This window comes from Balaenoptera borealis (genome assembly GCF_965194805.1).
Source record: "Balaenoptera borealis genome assembly, chromosome: 9".
Classification (NCBI taxonomy): domain Eukaryota; kingdom Metazoa; phylum Chordata; class Mammalia; order Artiodactyla; family Balaenopteridae; genus Balaenoptera; species Balaenoptera borealis.
In genome coordinates this window covers 16,472,026-16,495,600 of record NC_138873.1, presented here as the reverse complement: position 1 = coordinate 16,495,600, position 23,575 = coordinate 16,472,026, and the positions used below count along the sequence as shown (strand labels likewise).

Below are 23,575 nucleotides of genomic sequence, written 5' to 3'. Positions count from 1 at the left end.
TTGTTGTTTCTAGATTTTCTAATGATGACCATTCTAACTGGTATGAGGTGATACCTCATTGTAGTTTTGATTTGCATTTCTCTGATAATTAGTGATGTTGAGCACCGTTTCATGTGCTTCTTGGCCATCTGTATGTCTTCTTTGGAGAAATGTCTATTTAGGTCTTCTGCCCATTTTTGGATTGGGTTGTTTGTTTTTTTAATGTTGAGCTGCATGAGCTGTTTATATATTTTGGAGATTAATCCTTTGTCCGTTGATTCGTTTGCAAATATTTTCTCGCATTCTGAGGGTTGTCTTCTCGTCTTGTTTGTAGTTTCCTTGGCTGTGCAAAAGCTTTTAAGTATCAATAGGTCCCATTTGTTTATTTTCGTTTTTATTTCCATTACTCTAGGAGGTGGATCAAAAAAGATCTTGCTGTGATTTATGTCAAAGATTTGTTCTTCCTATGTTTTCCTCTAAGAGTTTTATAGTGTCCAGTCTAACATTTAGGTCTCTAATCCATTTGGAGTTTATTTTTGTGTATGGTGTTAGGGAGTGTTCTAATTTCATTCTTTTACATGTAGCTGTCCAGTTTTCCCAGCACCACTTATTGAAGAGACTGTCTTTTCTCCATTGTATATCCTTGCCTCCTTTGTCATAGATTAATTGACCATAGGTGCGTGGGTTTATCTCTGGGCTTTCTATCCTGTTCCATTGATCTGTATTTCTGTTTTTGTGCCACTACCATATTGTCTTGATTACTGTAGCTTTGTAGTATAGTCTGAAGTCAGGGAGTCAGATTCCTCCAGCTCCATTTTTTTCCCTCAAGACTGCTTTGGCTATTCAGTGTCTTTTGTGTCTCCATACAAATTTTAAGATTTTTTGTTCTAGTTCCGTAAAAAATGCCATTGGTAATTTATAGGGATTGCATTGAATCTGTAGATTGCTTTGGGTAGTATAGTCATTTTCACAATGTTGATTCTTCCAGTGCATGAACATGGTATATCTCTCCATCTGTTTGTATCATCTTTAATTTCTTTCAGCAGTGTCTTATAGTTTTCTGCATACAGGTCTTTTGTCTCCTTAGGTAGGTTTATTCCTAGTTATTTTATTCTTTTTGTTGCAATGGTAAATGGGAGTGTTTCCTTAATTTCTCTTTCAGATTTTTCATCATTTGTGTATAGGAATGCAAGAGATTTCTGTGCATTAATTTTGTATCCTGCAACTTTACCAAATTCATTGTTTTAGCTCTAGTAGTTTTCTGGTTGCATATTTAGGATTCTCTGTGTATAGTATCATGTCATCTGCAAACAGTGACAGTTCTACTTCTTGTTTTCCAATTTGTATCCCTTTTTTTTCTTTTCCTCCTCTGATTGCCGTAGCTAGGACTTCCAAAACCATGTTGAATAATAGTGGCAAGAGTGGACATCCTTGTCTTGTTCCTGATCTTAGAGGAAATACTTTCAGTTTTTCACCATTGAGAATGATGTTTGTGGTGGGTTTGTTATATATGGCCTTTATTATGTTGAGGTAGTTTCCCTGTATGCCCACTTTCTGGAGAGTTTTTGTCATAAGTGGGTGTTGAATTTTGTCAAAAGCTTTTTCTGCATCTATTGAGATGATCATATGGTTTTTATTCTTCAGTTTGTTAATATGGTGTATCACATTGATTGATTTGTGTATATTGAAGAATCCTTGCGTCCCTAGGATAAATCCCACTTGATCATGGTGTATGATCCTTTTAATGTGTTGTTGGATTCTGTTTGCTAGTATTTTGTTGAGGATTTTTGCATCTATATTCATCAGTGATACTGGTCTGTAATTTTCTTTTTTTGTAGTATCTTTGTCTGGTTTTGGTATCAGGGTGATGGTGGCCTCATAGAATGAGTTTGGGAGTGTTCCTCCCTCTGCTCTATTTTGGAAGAGTTTGAGAAGGATAGGTGTTAGCTCTTCTGTAAATGTTTGATTTGAATTCGCCTGTGAAGCCATCTGGTCCTGGACGTTTGTTTGTTGGAAGATTTTTAATCACAGTCTCAATTTCGGTGCCTGTGATTGGTCTGTTTATATTTTCTGTTTCTTCCTGGTTCAGTCTTGGAAGGTTGCGCTTTTCTAAGAATTTGTCCATTTCTTCCAGGTTGTCCATTTTATTTGCATAGAGTTGCTTGTAGTAATCTCTCATGATCCTTTGTGTTTCTGCAGTGTCAGTTGTTACTTGTCCTGTTTCATTTCTGATTCTATTGATTTGAGTCCTCTCCCTCTTTTTCTTGATGAGTCTGGCTAATGGTTTATCAATTTTGTTTATCTTCTCAAAGAACCAGCTTTTCGTTTTCTTGATCTTTGCTATTATTTTCTTTGTTTCTATTTCATTTATTTCTGCTCTGAATTTTATGATTTCTTTCCTTCTGCTAACTTTGGGTTTTGTTTGTTCTTCTTTCTCTAGTTCCTTTAGGTGTAAGGTTAGGTTGTTTATTTGAGATTTTTCTTGTTTCTTGAGGTAGGCTTGTATAGCTATAAACTTCCCTCTTAGAACTGCTTTTGCTGCATCCCATAGGTTTTTGGATCATCGCGTTTTTGTTGTCATTTGTCTCTAGGTATTTTTTGATTTCCTCTTTGATTTCTTCAGTGATTTCTTAGTTATTTAATAACATTTTGTTTAGCCTCCATGTGTTTATGTTTTTTCCGTTTTTTTTTTCCCAGTGATTGATTTCTAATCTCATAGCATTGTGGTCAGAAAAGATGCTTGATATGATTTCAACTTTCTTAAATTTACTGAGGTTTGATCTGTGACCCAAGACGTGATCTATCCTGGAGAATGTTCCTTGTGCACTTGAGAAGAAAGTGTAATCTGCTGTTTTTGGATGGAATGTCCTATAAATGTCAATTAAATCTAGCTAATCTATTGTGTCATTGAAAGCTTGTGTTTCCTTATTAATTTTCCATTTGGATGATCTGTCCATTGGTGTAAATGAGGTGTTAAAGTCCCCCACTATTATTGTGTTACTGTCGATTTCCTCTTTCATAGCTGTTAGCAGTTGCCTTATGTATTGAGGTGCTCCTATGTTGGGTGCTTATATATTTACAATTGTTATATCTTCTTTTTGGATTGATTCCTTGATCATTCATTATGTATTGTCCTTCCTTGTCTCTTGTAACATTCTTTATTTTAAAGTCTATTTTATCTGCTGTGAGTATTGCTATTCCAGCTTTCTTTTGATTTCCATTTGCATGGAATATCTTTTTCCATCCCCTCACTTTCAGTCTGTTTATGTCCCTAGGTCTGAAGTGGTTCTCTTGTAGACAGCATATATGTGGGTCTTGTTTTTGTATCCATTCAGCAAGCCTGTGTCTTTTGGTTGGAGCATTTAATCCATTCACGTTTAAGGTAATTATTGATATGTATGTTCCTATTACCATTTTCTTAATTGTTATGGGTTTGTTTTTGTAGGTCCTGTACTTCTCTTGTGTTTCCCACTTAGAGAAGTTCCTTTCGCATTTGTTGTAGAGCTGGTTTGGTGGTGCTGAATTCTCTTAGCTTTTGCTTGTCTATAAAGCTTTTGATTTCTCCATCGAATCTGAATGAGATCCTTGCCGGGTAGAGTAATCTTGGTTGTAGGTTCTTCCCTTTCATCACTTTAAATATATCATGCCACTCCCTTCTGGCTTGTGGAGTTTCTGCTGAGGAATCAGCTGTTAACCTTATGGGAGTTCCCTTGTATGTTATTTGTCGTTTTTCCCTTGTTGCTTTCAATAATTTTTCTTTGTCTTTAATTTTTGTCAATTTGATTGCTCTGTGTCTCAGCGTGTTTCTCCTTGGGTTTATCCTGCCTGGGACTCTCTGCGCTTCCTGGACTTGGGTGGCTATTTCCTTTCCCATGTTAGGGAATTTTTCGACTATAATCTGTTCAAATATTTTCTCAGGTCCTTTCTCTCTCTCTTCTCCTTCTGGGACCCCTATAATGTGAATGTTGTTGCATTTAATGTTGTCCCAGAGGTCTCTTAGGCTGTCTTCATTTCTTTTCATTCCTTTTTCTTTATTCTGTTCCGCGGCAGTTAATTCCACCATTCTGTCTTCCAGGTCACTTATCCATTCTTCTGCCTCAGTTATTCTGCTATTGGTTCCTTCTAGTGTATTTTTCATTTCAGTTATTGTATTGTTTATCTCTGTTTGTTCTTTAATTCTTCTAGGTGTTTGTTCTTTAATTCTTCTAGGTCTTTGTTAAACATTTCTTGCATCTTCTCGATCTTTGCCTCCATTCTTTTTCCGAGGTCCTGGATCATCTTCACTATCATTATTCTGAATTCTTTTTCTGGAAGGTTGCCTATCTCCCCTTCATTTAGTTGTTTTTATGGGGTTTCATCTTGTTCCTTCATCTGGTACATAGCCCTCTGCCTTTTCATCTTGTCCATCTTTCTGTGAATGTGGTTTTTGTTCCACGGGCTGCAGGATTGTAGTTCTTCTTGCTTCCGCTGTCTCGGTGTTGCCTTCTTTAATTAATCGTTGCCTTAAATCCTCCACTTCCCTCAGATTTGATGGGTCCCTTCTTTGTTTCCCATGTATACTGCAGCACAACTCAGTTACAATTCAGTTATTATATTTACTTGTTGATGTATTGTCTTCCCCTACTAAAATGTAAATTTCTTGAGTGGAGGCAACTGTGCTTCTATTAATTTTAATATTTTCAGCACCCATTATCATATAGAGTGAGTAGCAGATACTCAACAAATGTTTATTGAGTAAGCAAAATATGTATACTATATAGTACATATGCAAGTATAATATATAACAATAATACATTAGAAAACGTGTCATTTCATAAATCAAAATGTTAAGTAGATGATCACTTTCATATATTTTTGCAGTTCATATTTCTTATTATGGAAGTCTCTAGATTTATGGATAAGTATGGTATAATGAGATTTCTGGTTCTTTATTCAACTATTTTATACAATTAAAAATATTGAGTATTCCCTAAGGGTATCTATAATTGGAGAATTGTGAAATAGATTTATATGTAATAAATCTGCTGAGATAGAAGTTTCTGTACAGTTTTGAGATTATTCTTGACCATCTAATATAAAATTCATTCCCCATAACTATAACAAGATTAATAGCCAACTTTTCAACAGTTTTGTAGTGTTAGATTTGAAAGACTGGCACATAACAAAAAACAAAATTATTTTCTTTTAGAGAGTTGATTCAATTTAATATTGTTTCACTGTTTTAACCACTCATTTTAAATACACTATAATTTCTTTTGAAGATTCTGAATACTGTTATAGTAATAAAATCTTTCATTTAAATGTTTTCCTTTGCACATAGATCCTTATGTATTTTCTCCATTAGCAGGCTTAGCAGTCTCATGATTCACCACAGTTGTCAATTACCAATGAAGTGTATGTATATGATTTTTAAATTACTGATTTAACTATTTGTTAGTTATTAAAGGTTTTGGAGATCGAGAATAACTGTGCATTTATACTGTGTCTAACTCATGAAGTTAATCATCACACTCTCAGTGCCATAACACACACACAGACCTAGCATCTGGCCAGCAGTCTATGCTGGGGAGAAGTCAGCTAAGGGCCATGACAGTAGAAAGAAGATGGGCAAAGTTAGATGAGATGAACAGAAAAAACAGGGGTCAAGGAAGGGGTTGAAACTGCATGGAGATCAGTTTGTGAAACTTCTTATAACTTTCTCTGAATCTTCATCTTAAAATGCCATTCTAGATTAATATTTTAACCAAATTATTATAATTTTCACATATCACTGAGACTGTTAGTTCATTCCAAATGTTTATGGTTGATGTAAGATGTAAACTGGTTCTTTCAATTGCTTTCATTTCCTTTTCTCCTCTTTTTTTCCCTTTTACCCATAAATAGGAGCTTATTATCATATCACATATTTATATCATGTTTTCTTTTAAAGATATTTGCATACAGGATGCATTAGCCAAAAATTACATTAAAAGGGGCACACTCAGAAGTAACTTTGTTTCCATCTTAAAGCCCTAATGTATTGAAAGATAATAATGGGGTATGAATTGGAAAATACACACAAGGTAGTTAGTTATATAATATGTTTTGATGGATTATAACCATTCTGCCTTAGATTTATTGCACTTTTCTTGATCCTTAGAAAATGGTAGCACTCACCACAAAACCACAATACATAAATTGCCAAGTGTGGCTGACTTGCACATTCCTTTTAGAGGAACTTATAACTGGTAAGCCTTTTAACCATAAGAAATGGTCAGCGTTCAATGAACTTGAGGCAGTGTATTAAATGAGAAATTTGGGAAGTTTTTTTTTAAGAGGAGGTAATGTGGATCATTATGTTACTTCAGTTATTAATATTTACTGTTTTTCTTTAGAAAATAAATTACTGTAGGCTTATAAAATTGAGAAATACATTTTCTGGTAACATAATCCTTTGTTCCCTTTAAGCTTTTAACTAACACTAAATCTCAACATGATAGGTAACTTAAAGTAAGTAGCATTTAGGTGACTAACTTGGTGTGTTTCTGTTATTTTATTTTTGCAAATATCTATGTAAAATGATTCAGTATTACAGCTGTTTTATGCTACAGTTTATGCTACAGGTGAATTATACTTATCCTGTTTTTAATTGTAAATGATGATAGTATTTGAATTTTAGATTTTTAATTGCCATAGCTATAATTCTTACATTTTAAATCTTAGGAAAATAATTTGATATTATAGAATTTGGGGGGCAGCAAGTTTGCTTTGCCTTAATAAAGATGTAATATCATGCTCCAAGAAATACAGTTCAAAAAATTTGCTGTTAAAATTAATTTTGAGATTTTTCATATTCAATTAATGACATTTGTAAATTCTTTTAAAGTTAATCAGATGTGAAGTGCATCAACTATTACCTACTTGGCATTTGATGAGATACTTACATACTACACCAATAATGAAAAAGACATTTAAAATAGTGTATGTAATTAGGAAGGTAATACTTTTTTTTTTTTAAGTTGAATTCTGAAATCATTGAGGCCAAAAAGTTTCAAAACTTGCTTTAACTTTAAAAAAGTTATAGCTAACTCACTGCACAGTCTGATCCTGTCAGCCAGTCCACAGAGAGACACAAGTTAAAGTTAGTAATAAGAAACTGTTAACATCATATTGACAACCAAATATGTTAAGTTGAAACATTCTACCTTCCAATTAGACATCCTGGGGAATTGAGTAACCGTTGTTGAGGTCAGGGGCTTTGCAGTACAAACAGTTCTGTTACAATTTGACATATGTGTTCCTAAAAAACACCATACTATGGAAAATAATACAGTCAAAAAATAAAAAAACAAAACCCTACAAGACTTACGGGAAACATGGAATTGGGGTACAACACTCAAAATGTCATCAGTGAACATTTAGAAAGACAGGAACCTTAAAAAACATGATAGTGTAGTTTTACACATGTTAAATGGCTAAGAAATATGTAAATACTTGTACAATATTTATACAAATAAATATTGTACTTTGCTTTTAAACCCTCCTGAAGTTTGCCTTGTAAAAGAAGTTTCCACATAGTTGTGGAAACTTGTTATTGTGAAGTGGTTGAAGAAGGGTTTTCTGAAATCACAAGGGAAGTTGAACACAAGTTGTGGATGGGTGTGACTGATTCCACGAAGATGCAGTGAGCTAAGGTAGCTGGCAGATGTTTGAGGTGTGTTCACATTCACATTTTGTGTATTCACATGCAGCTTGTTTCAGCTGAGTATGGTTTTCTGCATTCACCTAGTGTTTCTGGCAGATGAAATCACAGCAAAATTCATTTAGTGTTCAAATTGTTCCCTAACATATCAATTGCATTGAAACAAATTTACAGTTTCAAAACAAGTATTACAGCAGCACTGACATAGCCGAGGGTAAGGCAAACACTTTTAGTTTGGAGGGATAGCTACCATTTTTTATAGTAGTCTTTAATCTAGATGTATTCTGATCTGTATTTAGAGATTTATTGCAACAATATTTTTTGAACATCTACTACTTGCCTTACACTTTCTAAGTATTCAGGGTACAGCAGCAGTGAACAAGGTAGTCTCTCCACTTTGAAACTAACATTACTTGTGTAAAAATTTCTGTTTGTTGTCAAGGGTTAGTTTTAAGAGGTAAAATTGGATAGATGAATGGAAGAGGAAGTCTGGTAAAAAGAGTCTACTGGGCAGCAAGGCTTTTCTCTAACCTCTTAAATATATATACTTTTACAAGACAATTTCCTAGGGTTCTATCCAACTCAAGATTCCATTGTTTATAGAAAAAATTATCATTTCTGGAAGTCACTATGGAAATCAGAGTTAAATTTTAGGATGGTATATATGGTTAAAGTGGAAAGACCTCCTTCTTGTCCGTAAGCTAAAGGAGAATCCCAGTGCAGTTGAGAAGTGAATTTTAGTTTTATATATTTCATCCTATTTCTCTGTGATATTTCAGCATGAACTATATATTTTTTGTTATAATAATTAAATTTGTTCCAGCAAAACTCAACCATGTACAAACTGGGCAAAGATAAAGTATGTATACCAGTTTACATAATAATACTAAACCGTTAGTGTTAACTCAAGATCTTCTATAATAAAGGCCACTGTACACTTGCAGCCTTCATTGGCCTTTCTCGTCTTCTCTTGTAGATACTCACCACCCCAAACTCCTTCTTCATAATTCCCTTTCCTCCTGTCCCTCCTTCTTTTAGCCAGACAGGTGACTGACTCATTGTCTCCAGAACCTGCCCAGTATTTGGTTGACTTGCTTCATACTTTAACCTTCTTATTTAAGTACCCATGATTCAAGACCCTCCCACACCCTCCCTCAGCCCAGAGAGCCCTTTAAACACCTATAGCACAGTTTATATCACTTATCTGGCACTTATATGCAACCTAATATTTGGTTTTCAGGTAGCTTTATCTGAGTTACCCAATTAAAACAAATTATTTGTCCCATATACATGGGAAAGGAAGGCCTCAAAGGCTCAGTCAACTCCTTCAGTATTCTGCAGCCAGAGTGGCCTGCAGCTGTGTTTGCTAAGGTTTTGTTCCTTTGTACTTTGTGGAAATTCATGATATTTAGAATAAATAATTATTACTACTAGTGTTTGTAATTTCTGCTACAGGCGAGGCAAGTGTAATACCATTAATTTTCACTGTGTTATCACTAACCCTGTAAATTCTTGGAGTTTCCTTCATTTTACAAGGAAGAAATGATAGTGTTAATGGCTACCATTTACGTAAGCTATTTTATTTACTTGTTTGCTTGCTCTGTGTTCCTTTTTATTATCTTATGTGTATTACTCATTTAATTCTCAAAATCATGTGAGGTAGCTACTCTGTCATCACCATTTTGTAGGTGAAGAAACTGAGACACAGAGGAGTTTAATGATTTGCCCAAGAAGACACTGCAAGTAAGTGACAGATTAAATTTCATAAATAAATGAGCACAGATTATAGAATCCTAGAATTTATACTTAACCAGCCATTTAATTGTCTCATCTTATTAAATGAAACAATGCCCACTAATGTAGAAATTGAGGGTGAAATATTTAGCAGTGTTATTTCTGTCTTTAATTATTAATGTGTTCTTTCGCCAGAAAATTTTAGAAACAGATGGTTAGAGTATTGTTTCTTGAAATTCTACTGCTTAGGAAAGTTTTAAGCTTATCTGAGAGTTACATTTAATTTATTCATTGATTTCTTTTTTTAATAAGACTTTAATAATAAAGGCCAACACTTTGTCAAGTTTAAATTATGTAAATCTAAGTAGTTTATATAAGATACATTACCAGTTACTCCTTCTTTTTTATTTATTTTTTTATAAATTTATTTATTTATTTACTTATTTATTTATGGCTGCATTGGGTCTTCATTGTTGTGCGCGGGCTTTCTCTAGTTGTGGTGAGTGGGGGCTACTCTTTGTTGTGGTGCACAGGCTTCTCACTGCGGTGGCTTCTCTTGTTGCAGAGCACAGGCTCTAGGCACGCGTGTTTCAGTAGTTGTGGCATGAGGGCTCAGTAGTTGTGGCTCGCAGGCTCTAGAGCACAGGCTCAGTAGTTGTGGCACACAGGCTTAGTTGCTCTGTGGCATGTGGGATCTTCCTGGACCAGGGATCGAACCCATATCCCCTGCATTGGCAAATGGATTCTTAACCACTGCACCACCAGGGAAGTCCACTCCTTTTTTTTTTAAAGTTGGATCTCTGGGAATTTTGCTTTGCTCCATCATTTATTTTGTATGGTACCTCCTGGACAGGAGCAGTCAACTTTAATCTTTTACATATTTGTATAGTCATAGTTTGGGGGTTTTGTTTGTTTTTTAATCTCTTATCAAGGTTTGTTTAAAAGTAATACATCTCATCTAAATCTATAATTTCAATAGTAGAATAGTAGTGTTTACCCCTATCCCCTCCCCTCTCATCTCTCCCCATTTCTCCTGGGGTTAGAATTGCAAGATCTTTGCTGTTTTCTCGGACTTGATGGAAAGCCAGCTTCTGGTCACATATGGTTAATATTCTACAGTTTTCTCATTAACAACACACACACTTTTCTTACCAAAATGCTAGTAGGGGAGGGACCTTGGCGATATAATCCACCCCTCATAATAGATTAGGTGGCTAGGCTAACAGTATTTACAGGAAAAAGTAATATAAATACTGAATATGGATTGAAGCAAAAAATTGTGAAATAAGTATTGGGCAGATGGACATAGGAGTGAAGAAGCATGGTTATGTTCTGGGATGGGAACTAAGTTATAAAGCTAACTCTTCATTTTCCACAGTAGGAAATCCATAGAAAATGTATAAAATTGAAAAATCAAGAAATAGCCCTATAATCATCTTTGTAGGAATGTGGAGAAACAGCTCAGTGTTGACAGTGGAATATGGAATAGGATAAAAGTGGAGAGGCATGAGACAGGGAAATTGCTGGTTTCTCGATAAACTTTGTAGTACTATTTGGCTTTTAAAAAACTATGTATGTGTTTTCTTCTTTAAATTTTTATTTAATTTTTCATTATAGGGTATGTCCTTAAAATAGTTCCAGAACAAAAAGTTAAGATATTTTAAAATCAATTTTTGTATATAATGTTTAGTGTTTGGGCTGGAAGAAATGTTGGCCTTTAGGGAAAAAATTAATAATGACTGTATAATGTTTTATACATAGTATAACCAAGAATATTTTTCTTTGAGTGTTCTTAAATTCTATGGTAGGATTGTCTCATCTATGCTCAGATTTTAGTTAATGGCAGCACCATAGATGCCTCTCAAACGTTTATCTGCAGCCTAGACCTCTCCTCTGAGCTCCAGGTCCATATATCCCAACTCCCTCTGTGATATCACTGTTTTGAGGTTTTAAAGGTACCCTAGACTCAGTATGTTCAAAACTAAACTTAGAATCTACCCCTTTGTTTTCTTGGACCTTTTCTGTTGTTCCCCAGTTTATAGATGGGACCACCATCTGAGCAAATAAGAAAGCAACCTTTATACCTCCTTCTTTACCCCAATATCTAATCCATCTCAAAGTTCTATTAAATTTTACTTCCTAAATATCCCTGAAGATTTTCCTTCTACTCACTGTCCATTGCTATCTCTGCAGTTACAAGCTATTAACCTTTTCATGGCTGACTACAGCATTTTTCTAACTGGTCTTCTCATACATTCTTTTGCCCCTTTTCTCTGTACTATAGCCATTCTTCATACATACAGGATTTCTTGATCATGTCACCTTTCCTGCCTCTGAGCTTAAATCTTTCAGTGGCTTCCCATTACCCTGAAGCTAAAACCTCCAAATTTTAATGGCCCAAAAGGCACTTCACGATGTGGCCCCTACCTTTTTCTTGCTGCTGCTCTCTATAGTTTTTCCTCATGTACTCCCTTCCAGTCTGTTTTTGAATGATGTGAAAGGGATGAAAAAGATTACTGTGTCAGCAACAAGGTAGACTGAGATAGCAGGCAGCAGATCTGGTAGCAGGAGGCAGACAGAAGATAAAATAGTGGACAAGTTAAAATAGTTACCTAAATTATGAGCTTGTTTTGATGTGCCTTTAATCCAGGAATGTCTGTGACCTGGAGAGCAAGGGTATAGACTCTAATACTTGTATCTCCAACAAGGTACCTGCTGCATACTAGGCACTCCTTAAATTCGTGGGTTGTGGATGATGATGATAGGCCAATTTTAAATATCCAGTTACCTCATAAATGCTCAAATTTTGATCAGACCTATAAGTCCTGTTGCTTTGCTTTATCGTTGTTTTTTAATCTGAAGACTGTGGTCTCTTCTTGTGAGTACAGTTAAACCGTTATTTGTGTTATACTCTTACAGTCCTGGAAGAATTCACCATGGTAAACAATAGTGAAAATGAAGACTTGATAATTATCATAACATGAAGTCTGAGTGAGCCATTAACCGATACTTAGTACTCTGCACTGTCATAGTATTGAGAGGTCAGAAATAAATTGCTTACGTACTCTAAGAAAGGAAAGAACATGGCACATTTTGTAAATCTTGCCAGTATATTTACGGTTGGGTTTTGTAGTACTGTGTATACTCTGCTACTATTTAGAATCCTTAAGAAATTATTCCTCCTAGATCATTTGAGCTGGTGGCAGGTTAGGTGCCAAAATTTTGCACCTACTGTTAGAAGCATACCTATAAAGTATGATTTCTTTATTTTCTCAGAAGAGCAGTCATTTTGCATCTTAACCATAGAAAATATATTTCTATTTATTATTAGAAATAATTTTCCAGATTAAGTTGTAAAGTATTTCTTGGTTTTCCTTTCATAATTAAATAAATACCTGTTTGTTTCAGTAATGTGTTTAGTTGTAAAACTTATTCACTCACCCACAAAGGCTACATTTAAAAATAGTTATCTTGCCTTGTCCTTAAAGTTTACTTTTGCTGGATGCAGAATGTGGGTTGATTGTTTATTTTCCCTTTCAGCACTTAAATTTTGTCATCTCAGTATCTTCTGGACTCCACTGTTTTTTATGAGAAGTCGGCATTCATTTGAATTGTTGTTTCCCTATATTTCATTTCTTTGGCTCCTTTCAAGATTTTCTTTTTCTTTGATTTTCAGCACTTCTACTGTTAGGCTGCTGTGTGGTTTTCTTTGGCTTTTCCTGTTGAGGGTTTGCTGATCTTCTTGATCAAGATCTTTTTGTTTGTTTGTTGTTTTTAAAACAGGCTCTGGCCAGTTTTATTATAGAAAAATTTTGCATGATTTACTTTTCACCAATCTGTTTTGGCATGCTTCTAATGATATCAGAATCACCTGGATCATTGATAGCCATTGTGCATATTCTTTGGTATTTCCCACACGCTGTGCCCAATTCAACATTATTGCCACTGTAGATGGATACCAGTTTTGGCCAACATGGCATAATACTCTGTTTCAGATTTCCTCAACCTGAGCAGTTGTTGGTGAGGATGACAGGTTTCACTTTGCCTTGTCTTATTTTCAGAGCCTGCATGTACTCCAGCATGTACTTTCCACTTTTCATAAGGAGTTGGAATCTTGAGTTGATCTGGAGTCTAGAGTTGATTGACTTAGGCAACTTTTTTGTCTTCTTTATGACCACCACCTTCCTGCCTTAGGTGCAGGATGGCGCCCAACCAAGAGCAACCTCCAAGATGGCCGGGGAGCCAGTCAAGATCTTCTTGATGTGTAAATTTATATCATTTACTAACTTGGGGAAATTTTTAGCCGCTGTTTCATTAAATACTTTTTTCTACCCCATTCTCTCTCCCCTTTTCTTCTGGGTTTCCACTTACAGGTATATTATATTAGAGTTATTGATTCTTTCTCACAGGCCCCTGAGGGTCTGTTCGTCTCCCTACCTCAGCCATTCTTCTTTTCCTCCACTCTTCAGGTTAGAATGATTTCTATTGCTTTGTCTTCAAGTTCACTGACTCTTTCTTCTGTCATTTCTGATCTGTGGTTAAATCTAGCCAGTGAATTTTTTTATTTCAGAAATTTTTCACTTCTTGAATTTGCATTTTTTTAATAGTTTCTTTTTTCTTTTTTTTTTTTTTTGGCTGAGAAATCCAAGTATATTTGCCTTTACATTCTTGAACATAGTTAAAATAGCTGCTTTAAAATCCTTATGTGCTAATTCTAGCATCTGGGTCATCTTGGGCTTGGTCTCCCTTAGTTGCCTTTCTCTTGAGAATGGGTCAGTTTTTCCTCTTTCTTATGTGTAATAATTTTAGTTTATAACTTGGACATTGTGAATGACACATTGTAGAGACTCTGGAGTCTACTGTGTTCCTCTAGTGGGTATTGATGTTTTGTTGGTGGTTTGCTTCCTTACTTGTTTGTTTCAGTAGGCAGTTAACTTGGCTGAAATCAAACTTCAAACTGAAATGTCAGTTCTGTTATTTTAGCCTTAGCCTGGCCATTTGGAATCTCTCGCATATGTGTAGTTTGGGGATCAGAGATACGTGCAGAATTTATGCACAGAATTTGGTGCTTCTCTCCTTTCTATGATTTACTGGCTAGATTTTCAGCTGTTGTGGTCATGCCACAACATGACCTATCCTTTGGTTCATTAAGTGAGTAAGACTACAGATTTTCTTGTTTGGGTTTTAGCTGAGCAAACCAACTGAGGCCTGCTCTCTGGCTAAAAGCCATTTAAAAAATGGAAAATCACCCTGTGCTGTCCACTTCTTCTACGTACTGACTTCCTTCACCTCCCCACCCCCAGCACCACCACTCTCCCTTTGCTGTTTCTGCCTTCAACATCTTTATATGTTGTCTAGTTATAGAAGTTGCTCATGAGAGAATTCGTCCAGTAGGAGCTACTTAGGCATTACAGGAAGTGGAATCCCTAAAATACAGTTGTACGTTTGAACAATTTTCTTGTTAGTGTACTTGATAGTCTTTATTAGAAAAGCAAGCAAGTGTGATAAGAGTTTTTCAAAGAACTTTAGAAATTTCTGTATATGTTTTAACAATAGAATAAGTTGAAATTTATTTTCATGATTCATCCACTTTTAAATAAGAAAGGTTGTCCTGAATTAGACTGAGAATTTATTTATTTGCCTCTCCCTCAAATTATGTATATAAATTTCCAATCTAGATTATTTGAAATGCATTTTAGAAGCAAAAAATATGAAGAAACCATCCAGTAAAACCTTTATTTCATCCAACAAATGTTACATCTTTGACTGAGATCCTGGGGATACAGCAGTGAACTTCAAAGTTCTTAATCCTGTGGAGCTAATGCTTTAGGGATAGGCAATGGGTAGGTAGGTATGTCAGATATTGATAAATGCTATGAAGTAAAAGCAAGGTATGAGGATGTGATAGGGAGGGTAGGGAAACAAGTGTGGCATTATTTTAGATAGAGAGATTGGTCAAGGAAGCAGTCTCTGAGGAAGTGACATTTGATCAGAGGTGTTAATGAAGTAAGAGAGAGAGCCATGCAAGTATCTGAGTGAAAAGTGTTCCAGGCAGAAGGAGCAACGAGTCTAAAAGCCCTAAGGGAGGAATGAGATTGGCTTCTCTTTGGAAAGTAACCAGTGTGAGGGAACTTAGTTTGGAACTGAGGGAATAAAGATGGTGGTAGGAGACAAAGTCCCACGGGTGGTAGTTAGCCAGGGGCCTTGTGTAGGATTTTGCGCCAGGGAAATGATTGTTCTGATTTACTTTTCACAAAGATCACTCTGTTCAAAAGAGTGTGAGGTGGGGGTAGAGCAAAGAGTTAAGGCAGGGAGGAGACCAGTTAGGAGACCTTCGCAGTAGTAGTCTAGGTGAACTATGATGGTGGCTTGGACAAGAGCAGTAATAGAGGTGGGGAGAAGTGGTCAGATTCAGAATATTCTTGTGCAGATAACAGCCAACAAAACTTTATAATGGATTAGATATGGCATGTGAGAAGGACCAACTGAATGACTGGTGGTACCATCTCTCTTTCACGGAGGTGAAAGAGACTGGGAAAGATTTGGTTTGGATGGGGGAAAATTGAGAGTTCAATTTTGGACATAGTAAGTTTGAAGTGAATTTTAGATATCCAAAAGGATATGTGAGGCAGGCAGCTGGTTATATTAGTCTGGAACTCAAGGGAGAGAGAGCTCCCTTGGAGTTGGACATACAGATTTGCAAAGCCTCTCTAAAGTAGTGTGTTTGGATGAGATTACCTTGAAGAGGAATGTAGGTGTAATTGAAAAGAAACCCTGGATCTGAACTCCATAACTCCCCAACATTTAGATGTTCCGAAAGGGAAGAGGATCTGACAAAGAAAACTGAGAAGGAGCTGCTAGTGGGTAGGAGGAAATCCAGAAGAGTATAAATCTCAGAAGCCAAGTGAAGAAATTGTTTAAAGAATGAGGGAGTGGTTGACTAGTTCATAAGCTACAGAGAGGTCTGGTGAGATGAGGCCTGAGGAGTGACTGTTAAGTTTGACAACCTGAAGATCCAGGACAGCTTTGATAAGTGTAGTTTCAGTGGAGAAAAACTATGAAAACCTGACTGGGGTAGATTTAAAAGTGATAAGAGGAAGGAAATGAAGACAAAGTATAAACCACCCTTTCAAGGAGTTCAGCCCAAAAGAGGGAATGGGCAGATAAATGAGCTGATAGCTGGAGTGAAGTCAAGGAGGCTTTCTCAAGATGAGCAGTACTGTAGCCTGTTTATTGCCCCTTATTGTTGTGTTTAAATATCTTTACTAATTTCCAGTACTTTCCTTTTCTCCTGCAACCCATTTCTAGAAACACTACATTGAGTGCTAAAAATTGTGTGTGTGTGTGTGTGTGTGTGTGTGTGTGTGTGTGTGTGTTTTAGAAATAGATTTGAGAAATGTGTGATGCAAATAACTTGGTTTGGCAGTGCTTTTACCTATGAGATGTAACTAAGCTGAAGTCACAGAGACAAAAGAATTAAGGAAAAATTAACCAAATGATAATAAAAAGCTTGAGAGTCTTTACCAAACATGATATCTCAATGAGCTTTTATTGTGTTGAGGATTCGGGAGTCCTATCATAACTAAATTTACTCAAAAGTGTTTTAATATCTACTGTTATGCTGAAAACTGTCTACAAAGCGCTAGGTGTGTAATAATGGACAAAAGAGACCTAATTACTATATTCATAGAGTTTACAGACTTGTATTTAAGCTTATGGAAAAGAGAAATACTACAGATAAGAAATTTGTTTTAAAGAGATTGTCTTATTGTCAAATTTATACTAAAATGAAATGTATTTTAATTATTATGCAAATGGAATGATTTTAAATATTTTAATATGTTATTTAGGTTTAATATACTTTATACTATTTATATCCCAAAGAGGCTTTCAAGATTAAACACGGTTTACATTAGGAATATTAGGAATATAAATAAGTTAGGTAATTCTCAACTTGGGCCATACGTTAGAATCACTTGGGGAGCTTTTAAATATCCATACACTCATGCTGCTCCCAACCAATTAAATCAGAACCTCTGGGGTTGGGGCCCAAGCATTAGTATTTTTAAAATACTGATTTTATAGAAACAGAGGGAATAAAATGCTGCTAAGCCCCTGAGAATGAATTGATTACACATTTTAAGATTAAGTATATCTGAAAATTAAGGCAAAATATCAAATGTTTTGATTTACAGATCAGTTTTAGACAAAGCAGGCAAAGCTATTTGTAGGACCAAACTTTTTCAGGATCCAAACTTTAAAAATTTTAAGTAGAATAAACAAGATTACTTACTTTAGGCTGTCCTCTGATCATTAAGAAAAAAATCAGTAAAGTTACTCAGTTTTCCCTTTTAAAACAACCTTGACAGTTTCTTATTTGAATGCCTTTTGGTACAGCCATTATAAAGCATTTTTCAGTTTTCCCTTTTAAAACAACCTTGACGGTTTCATTTGAATGCCTTTTGGCACATACAAATACAAGCATACAAATACATAGGAATTAGAACATTTTAAAGTTTGCCATCAGTAGTTATAAACTGAAAAGACAGTATAACTATATGGGAAGCATTATAGGACTAAATAATATTTTTATAGTTTATATTAAATGTTAGGTACTAAAGCACATACCCTTTTGTATTGAAATTTTAAATCCACAACAATATTCATTCTATAACAGTTCTCATTAAAGTTTTTTTTCTTTCTTTCACAGAAAATGCTTGGACAGAAGAGATGAGTACTGTTTCCACTAAGGCCTAGAATTGCCTACTGTACAAATAGTCCTGATCAGGCAATATACGAATGGCCCAAGGAAGCCACCAAATTGATTTTCAGGTTTTACATGACCTGCGACAAAAATTCCCTGAAGTACCTGAAGTTGTTGTATCCAGGTGCATGTTACAGGTCAGTGTTCAATGATTTCTGAATTTATTAATACAAACTTGGTATTTTTTTAAACACTGAAAGAAAACTCTTTTATCTTCTTTGGCATTAGTGTGCTATGATGGAGAGATGAGCTTTGGTGTCTGATAGTCATGTGGCCTTTAGCAAGTTATTAGGCTCTCTGTACCCCATCTGTCATATGGATACTACCTACCTTGTAAAGTAGATATGAGGATTAAATGAGATCTCAATATAAAGCATTGATACATGGTCCACACTTACTATGAACTTGCTTCACTCCCCCCTTTCCCCATTTTGCCAGAACTTTTAAAAATTCCAGGTCTTCATATGAAAGTGAGAAAATCATTAAATAAGGAATCAGGAAACTTGGGATCTAATCCTAAATGGGCACCCTAAACATATTTGACAAGTAATATGCCTTCTTTTGTACTTTAGTTTTCTTATCTGTAAAATGAGGAAATTTGACTAGACAATGCCTGAAGTCCCAATTCTAAAGAAAAAGTTTCTTTTTATATCTTTTAATTTAATCTGTAAGTTTTCCAATTAATACCACTATCTAATAAATTTTTACATTTTTCTTAGTATGTACAATTTTAGAAATCCGTAATTCTAAATATTTAATGATAGTGTACCTTCTCATTTGATTAAACTGGAAATCTTTCTATCAAGAACTATTTTTCAGCTTGTTAAAATGGAGATATAAAAAAGTGATTTGGTTTCAGACATATTTATTCTTGATGAATGATTTTTAAAGTTTGAAATTATATGAAACTTTAAAGGCTCAATATCTGTACTTGATATCAAGTGACTACATTTTGTTCATACCCTATCATCTTTTATCTATACATTTAATTGGTCTACCCACCTTTAGTCTAACCCAGCTTTGGTCTCTCCTATCTATCCTCCTCACTTCTGCTAAAAATGTCTTTTTAAATGCAGATTTTATTATATATTTACCTGTTTAAAAACCTCATGGTTGTTCCCCATACCCTTCAGAGTAAAGTTTATATATCTTGACTAGGACATACTAGGTCTGTGATCTAAAATCCTGCCTTCTTCTGCGGCATGATCTCTTACCCAGTCCTTCCTCCCTCACACCCTATGCTATAATCATCCTCAACTGATTGGAATTCTCCAAACATGTCTGGCTCTTTCTGTGGTGTATTGTTTAAGAGCATATGTTTTGAGTTAATAATACTGTATTGTATATTTGAAATTTGCTAAAAGAACAAATCTTAAGTATGCTTACCACCAAAAAAGAAAGAAAGAAGCCAGGGTGGGGGGGTGGGGGGAAGGATGGAGGAAGGAAGGAAAGAAGAGTTCACTATGTGAAGTGGTGGATGTGTTAATTGTAGTAACCATTGCACAATGTATATGTATAGTAAATCATCACATTGTATACCTTTAAAAAAAATCATGTACAACCAAAATATATACAATTTTTATTTATCAATCATACCTCAGTTAAAGCTAGGGGGAAATAAATTTAAAAATTTAAATAATAACAAATAGTATATATTTTGCTGATAAAGAGACTTGAGTTCAAGATTTGACAGTTATTAGCAGCAATTGAATTAACCTTTCTGACCCTCATTTTCCTCAGGGGTACAATGGGAATAAAGAAAGTTCACAGAGAGTTAAATGTGATAATGCAGGAAAACAACTAGTAGGATACCTGATTCATAATGAGTGCTCAATAAATGTTAGCAACCAATACGAATAACAGTAATAATAATGGAAGGCCCATAATGAATATTTGGTGAATGAATCAATAGCCCATATTTGTTGATATCGGATGTGCAGTGAAATGAAAGAGGAAAAAAGGGTAATAAAAATGGAGTCAGAAGCTCAAGAAAGTATGGGAAGGAGCAGAGATAGTGAGGGGAAGGTATCTTCCCCTAGAACTCAGGTACCTCTTCCTAATTCTTCAAATAGCATTTTCTGATAAGACTATACTGAGAATGTTCAGTGAGTCATTGAAAAATTCAAAAATACTATAGGTTCTTCAATAAGATTTGCTACTGAAAGAACTGTCCAGAACATGGAGGGGGAGGGGAGGGAGGGAGGAGAGAGAAACACTTACAGTATGATCTTCAGGATATATTAAGTTAAAAAAAAATGTAGAGCAGTATATATAGATGTATGTAAATACATCTATAAATAAATATTCACATGTATGTATGTTTGCCCCTGTTTGCATAAGGAAATACTGGAAGAATTAAAAACAAAGTTAATAAAAGATGGTTACCCATGGTGGGCAAGGAGGAATAGGCCAGATGGGAGTGAGACTTCTCAGCGTGTATCTTTTAATATTGTTTTGATCTTTGTAAATGAATTACCTAGTTTTTAAAAAAATAAAATAAGTAAACATGTTTTCAACTTTACCAAAAAATAGAAAATAGATGATTTAGAATTTCTTTTGGGCACCCAGTAGTATCAACCTTCACTGTGTTAATCTGGTTTTACAAAAACAAACCTCCGTATGACATGCTTCCCCATGCCCAACTCTTTTTAAATTGAGTTGCTAATCATTCGAATAATGTCCCTTTTAGCTGATAACAAAAATGTGACAAGCAAGGAATGCGGAGGGCTCCTCTGGGGATACAACTAAGGTGTAAGTTTTCCCAAATTTAGAGTTACTTTTAAACTGTAACGGCAAATAAGCTACCTCTAAATGTAGTATAAACACCTCTTATTTGGTGACAGCCTTTCTTCTGGGAGCCGCTCTCCCTTTCTCAGTTGGGTAGGCTGTCTTTTCTCTGGAGAGATCCTCCCTATAATATACTGGTTCAGAACTTTTCTAGATGAAAAAAAAAGTATATAGAATATTGAAAATTAGTAGCTAAAGGATCATGTCACACTACCACTTTGTATACATGTTCTTAGGAGGAGAACAGAAATATCTATCCTCTGTTCTCTTCCTGACTTTGTTTACTGTTCAGCCCCCTCTTTTTGGAACTACTCACATCATTTCCTTGTGCTATGGAATTCTCTAAGATAGCTGTGTTATCAGTGGATGTAATTCATATCTTTAAAATTTGGTAATTAAATCATAACTTAGAATAGTGTAAAAATATTGCATAGTTGACACTAATTTTTTTAACTGAAATTTTCACTAGTTTTTAATTCTTTTAGTATGACGATTAAATCTGTAAATTTAAAATTGCTATTTCTTTTCAAAGTAATGTGTTGTGTTACTTACCATATCCTTAATTGAAGCCTTCTCAGGTGCCCTCCACCCATAATCCTTATTCATATTTCTATTGAAACACCTACCATTGTACATTATATTTATTTGCATACACATTAATCTCCTCCACTGGACTGGGAGATCCTTAAGAGCAGGGATTATATTCCTTTCTACATCCTAATGGGATGCTCAGTAAATATCGGTTGAAAGAGTGAATGAATCAGAGTTTGAGAAGGATGATTATAGTGTATACTTTGATATTGTCTGTAATGTCTCTGTGCAAGAAGCTTGGGGGGAAATGAAAGATGAACTGAAAATAATGATTCAGACTCTTTTGTGGTTTTGAAAAGAATGCAGATTTGTATTATACAAAAAAGAAGTGATTTTTCAACCTTTTAAAAACTCATCCCATCTCTTTTGATACACTTAAAGGGAGTCCTATACAGTTTCCCACTAAAAGTAGCCAGGGCTTCTTTGAGAAACAGCTGGTCCCAGGTCTGGGATAAGAAGTATACAAGATGATCTTAGACATCTTGTCATATTAGAAAGCAAGGAAGCTATGAAAGACTAATGGGCTCATGTCATACGTACACAGGAGCCAACTTGGAGTCATTCCCGCTAGGCTGAAGATAGGATATAATGCCCACAATCAGTTGACACATATCAAAATGTTAAAGATACAGTTTATAATGATACTGAAAATAAGTGTCACCTTTGGAAGTTGCTAGGGCACCAATTCATTATTCTAAAAACCAATAAAGAGAACTTATTTATCCTGCCTCTTCTGTGCAAAGAGTAAGTAAATAGTTAAAGAGATCAAGTTCTATGAGGAAGAATTGTAGCTAAAACATGATAAAGGAATCTTATATTTGGAATATCACCAATAGCACCATTTTGCAACCCCTAATGAGATAAAGTTTCTAAACGGTGATTATCATTGGCTGATAAAAATCATCAGCTGGATCAAGCTGTGACAACATCAGAACCTACCAATCAGCCTTAAGATCACAAAAAGACAGGCAGATATATTATTGTGCCTCCTGTGTGATACGCTATGAAATAAAGCCCATACAGGGTCTTGCTAACAATTTGTACATGAACCTGCGCACACCTCTAGTTGTACCTTCTAGTTCACAGTGAAATACAGAAAATATTGATACCACAGGGTGCAATCAGCTAATCCAGATGGGAAATCTGCTGGACAAATGATCATTTTTCAAAAAACAAATGGCTTAGAAAATTTGAGAAAGAGGGGAGGATTAATTATTATTATAAGAAACCTAAGAGGCATATCAACCAAATGAAATATGTGGACCTTGCTTAGATCCTGATTTAAACTAACTAAAAAGATACTTATGAGACAATCAAGGGACTTCAACACTATTTGGATATTATGCAATCTTAAGTGTTGATTATTTTAGGGTATGATAATGGCATTGTGGTTATGTTTTAAGATACATATTGAAGTATTTACAGATGGAAATGAAATAATGTCAGGCTTGATCTAGCTTGATGAAGGGAGCAGCTGGGGCGTACACATTGGATGAAGAAAGATTTGCCATATATTGATATTTTTAAAGATGGATGATGAATATAGGAGAGTTTGTCGTATTTACTCTCTATTTTCATACATGTTTAAAATTTTCTAAAATAAAATGTTTAATAAAAAGTACGTTTCCTTTTATCCTATTGTAACCTTGTAAAATCCCTGTAAGTTCTTTTATGTTTTGCTGATAAGAAACTAATGTCTGTAGAGAGTAAAAAACCTAAGGGCACATGAGTTATGGCATAGCTGGGACTAGGACATATTAAATAGTGAGAGATTATAAAGAATTGAAAGGATTTTTGAGAGCTCAAGAGAATTAGAGAAGAAGACTTTTTAAATAGCAGTACCAGCTTTTAAAAAGGAAGTGTGGGATTGGATTTAGTAGGGAATATACATTTTAATTTGGGAATGTCGGCAAAGGAGATGAGAAGAAGAGGTCTTTGTGAGCTTTGGCTTAGGAGGGAGAAGAATTTACTAAGAATAACAATAAACTTAGCTTGAAGCAAAAAGCACCAATTAGGTTTGGCAAAAGATAAGGTCTAAC

The 23,575-nt window shown here is 35.0% G+C and overlaps 2 protein-coding genes and 1 pseudogene across 7 annotated transcripts in view; 1 reads left to right on the top strand and 2 right to left on the bottom strand.

Moving 5' to 3' along the window:
• Positions 1 to 11,858, bottom strand: part of LOC309635198 (uncharacterized protein) — a gene marked incomplete at its 5' end in the record, with an annotated part of 52,908 nt that extends 41,050 nt beyond the window's left edge. The window contains one exon of the mRNA XM_082406068.1: positions 11,822 to 11,858. Within this exon, the coding sequence (XP_082262194.1) occupies positions 11,822 to 11,858 (37 nt within the window). The remainder of the gene's footprint in view (positions 1 to 11,821) is intronic.
• Positions 1 to 23,575, top strand: part of TAB2 (TGF-beta activated kinase 1 (MAP3K7) binding protein 2) — an 84,296-nt gene that overhangs the window by 29,953 nt on the left and 30,768 nt on the right. For 4 of the 5 annotated variants that reach the window (XM_082405479.1, XM_082405477.1, XM_082405478.1 and 1 more), the window contains one exon: positions 18,105 to 18,295. The exons of the other annotated variant lie outside the window; for it this stretch is intronic. In XM_082405479.1, the coding sequence (XP_082261605.1) occupies positions 18,194 to 18,295 (102 nt within the window). In that variant the 5' untranslated portion in view covers positions 18,105 to 18,193. The remainder of the gene's footprint in view (positions 1 to 18,104; positions 18,296 to 23,575) is intronic. 5 annotated transcript variants of the gene reach the window in all.
• Positions 9,410 to 14,513, bottom strand: LOC309635197 (large ribosomal subunit protein eL30 pseudogene; annotated as a pseudogene). The gene is made up of 2 exons: positions 14,486 to 14,513; positions 9,410 to 13,583 (listed from the first exon to the last, which is right to left on the bottom strand). The product of its transcript is annotated as a large ribosomal subunit protein eL30 pseudogene (transcript).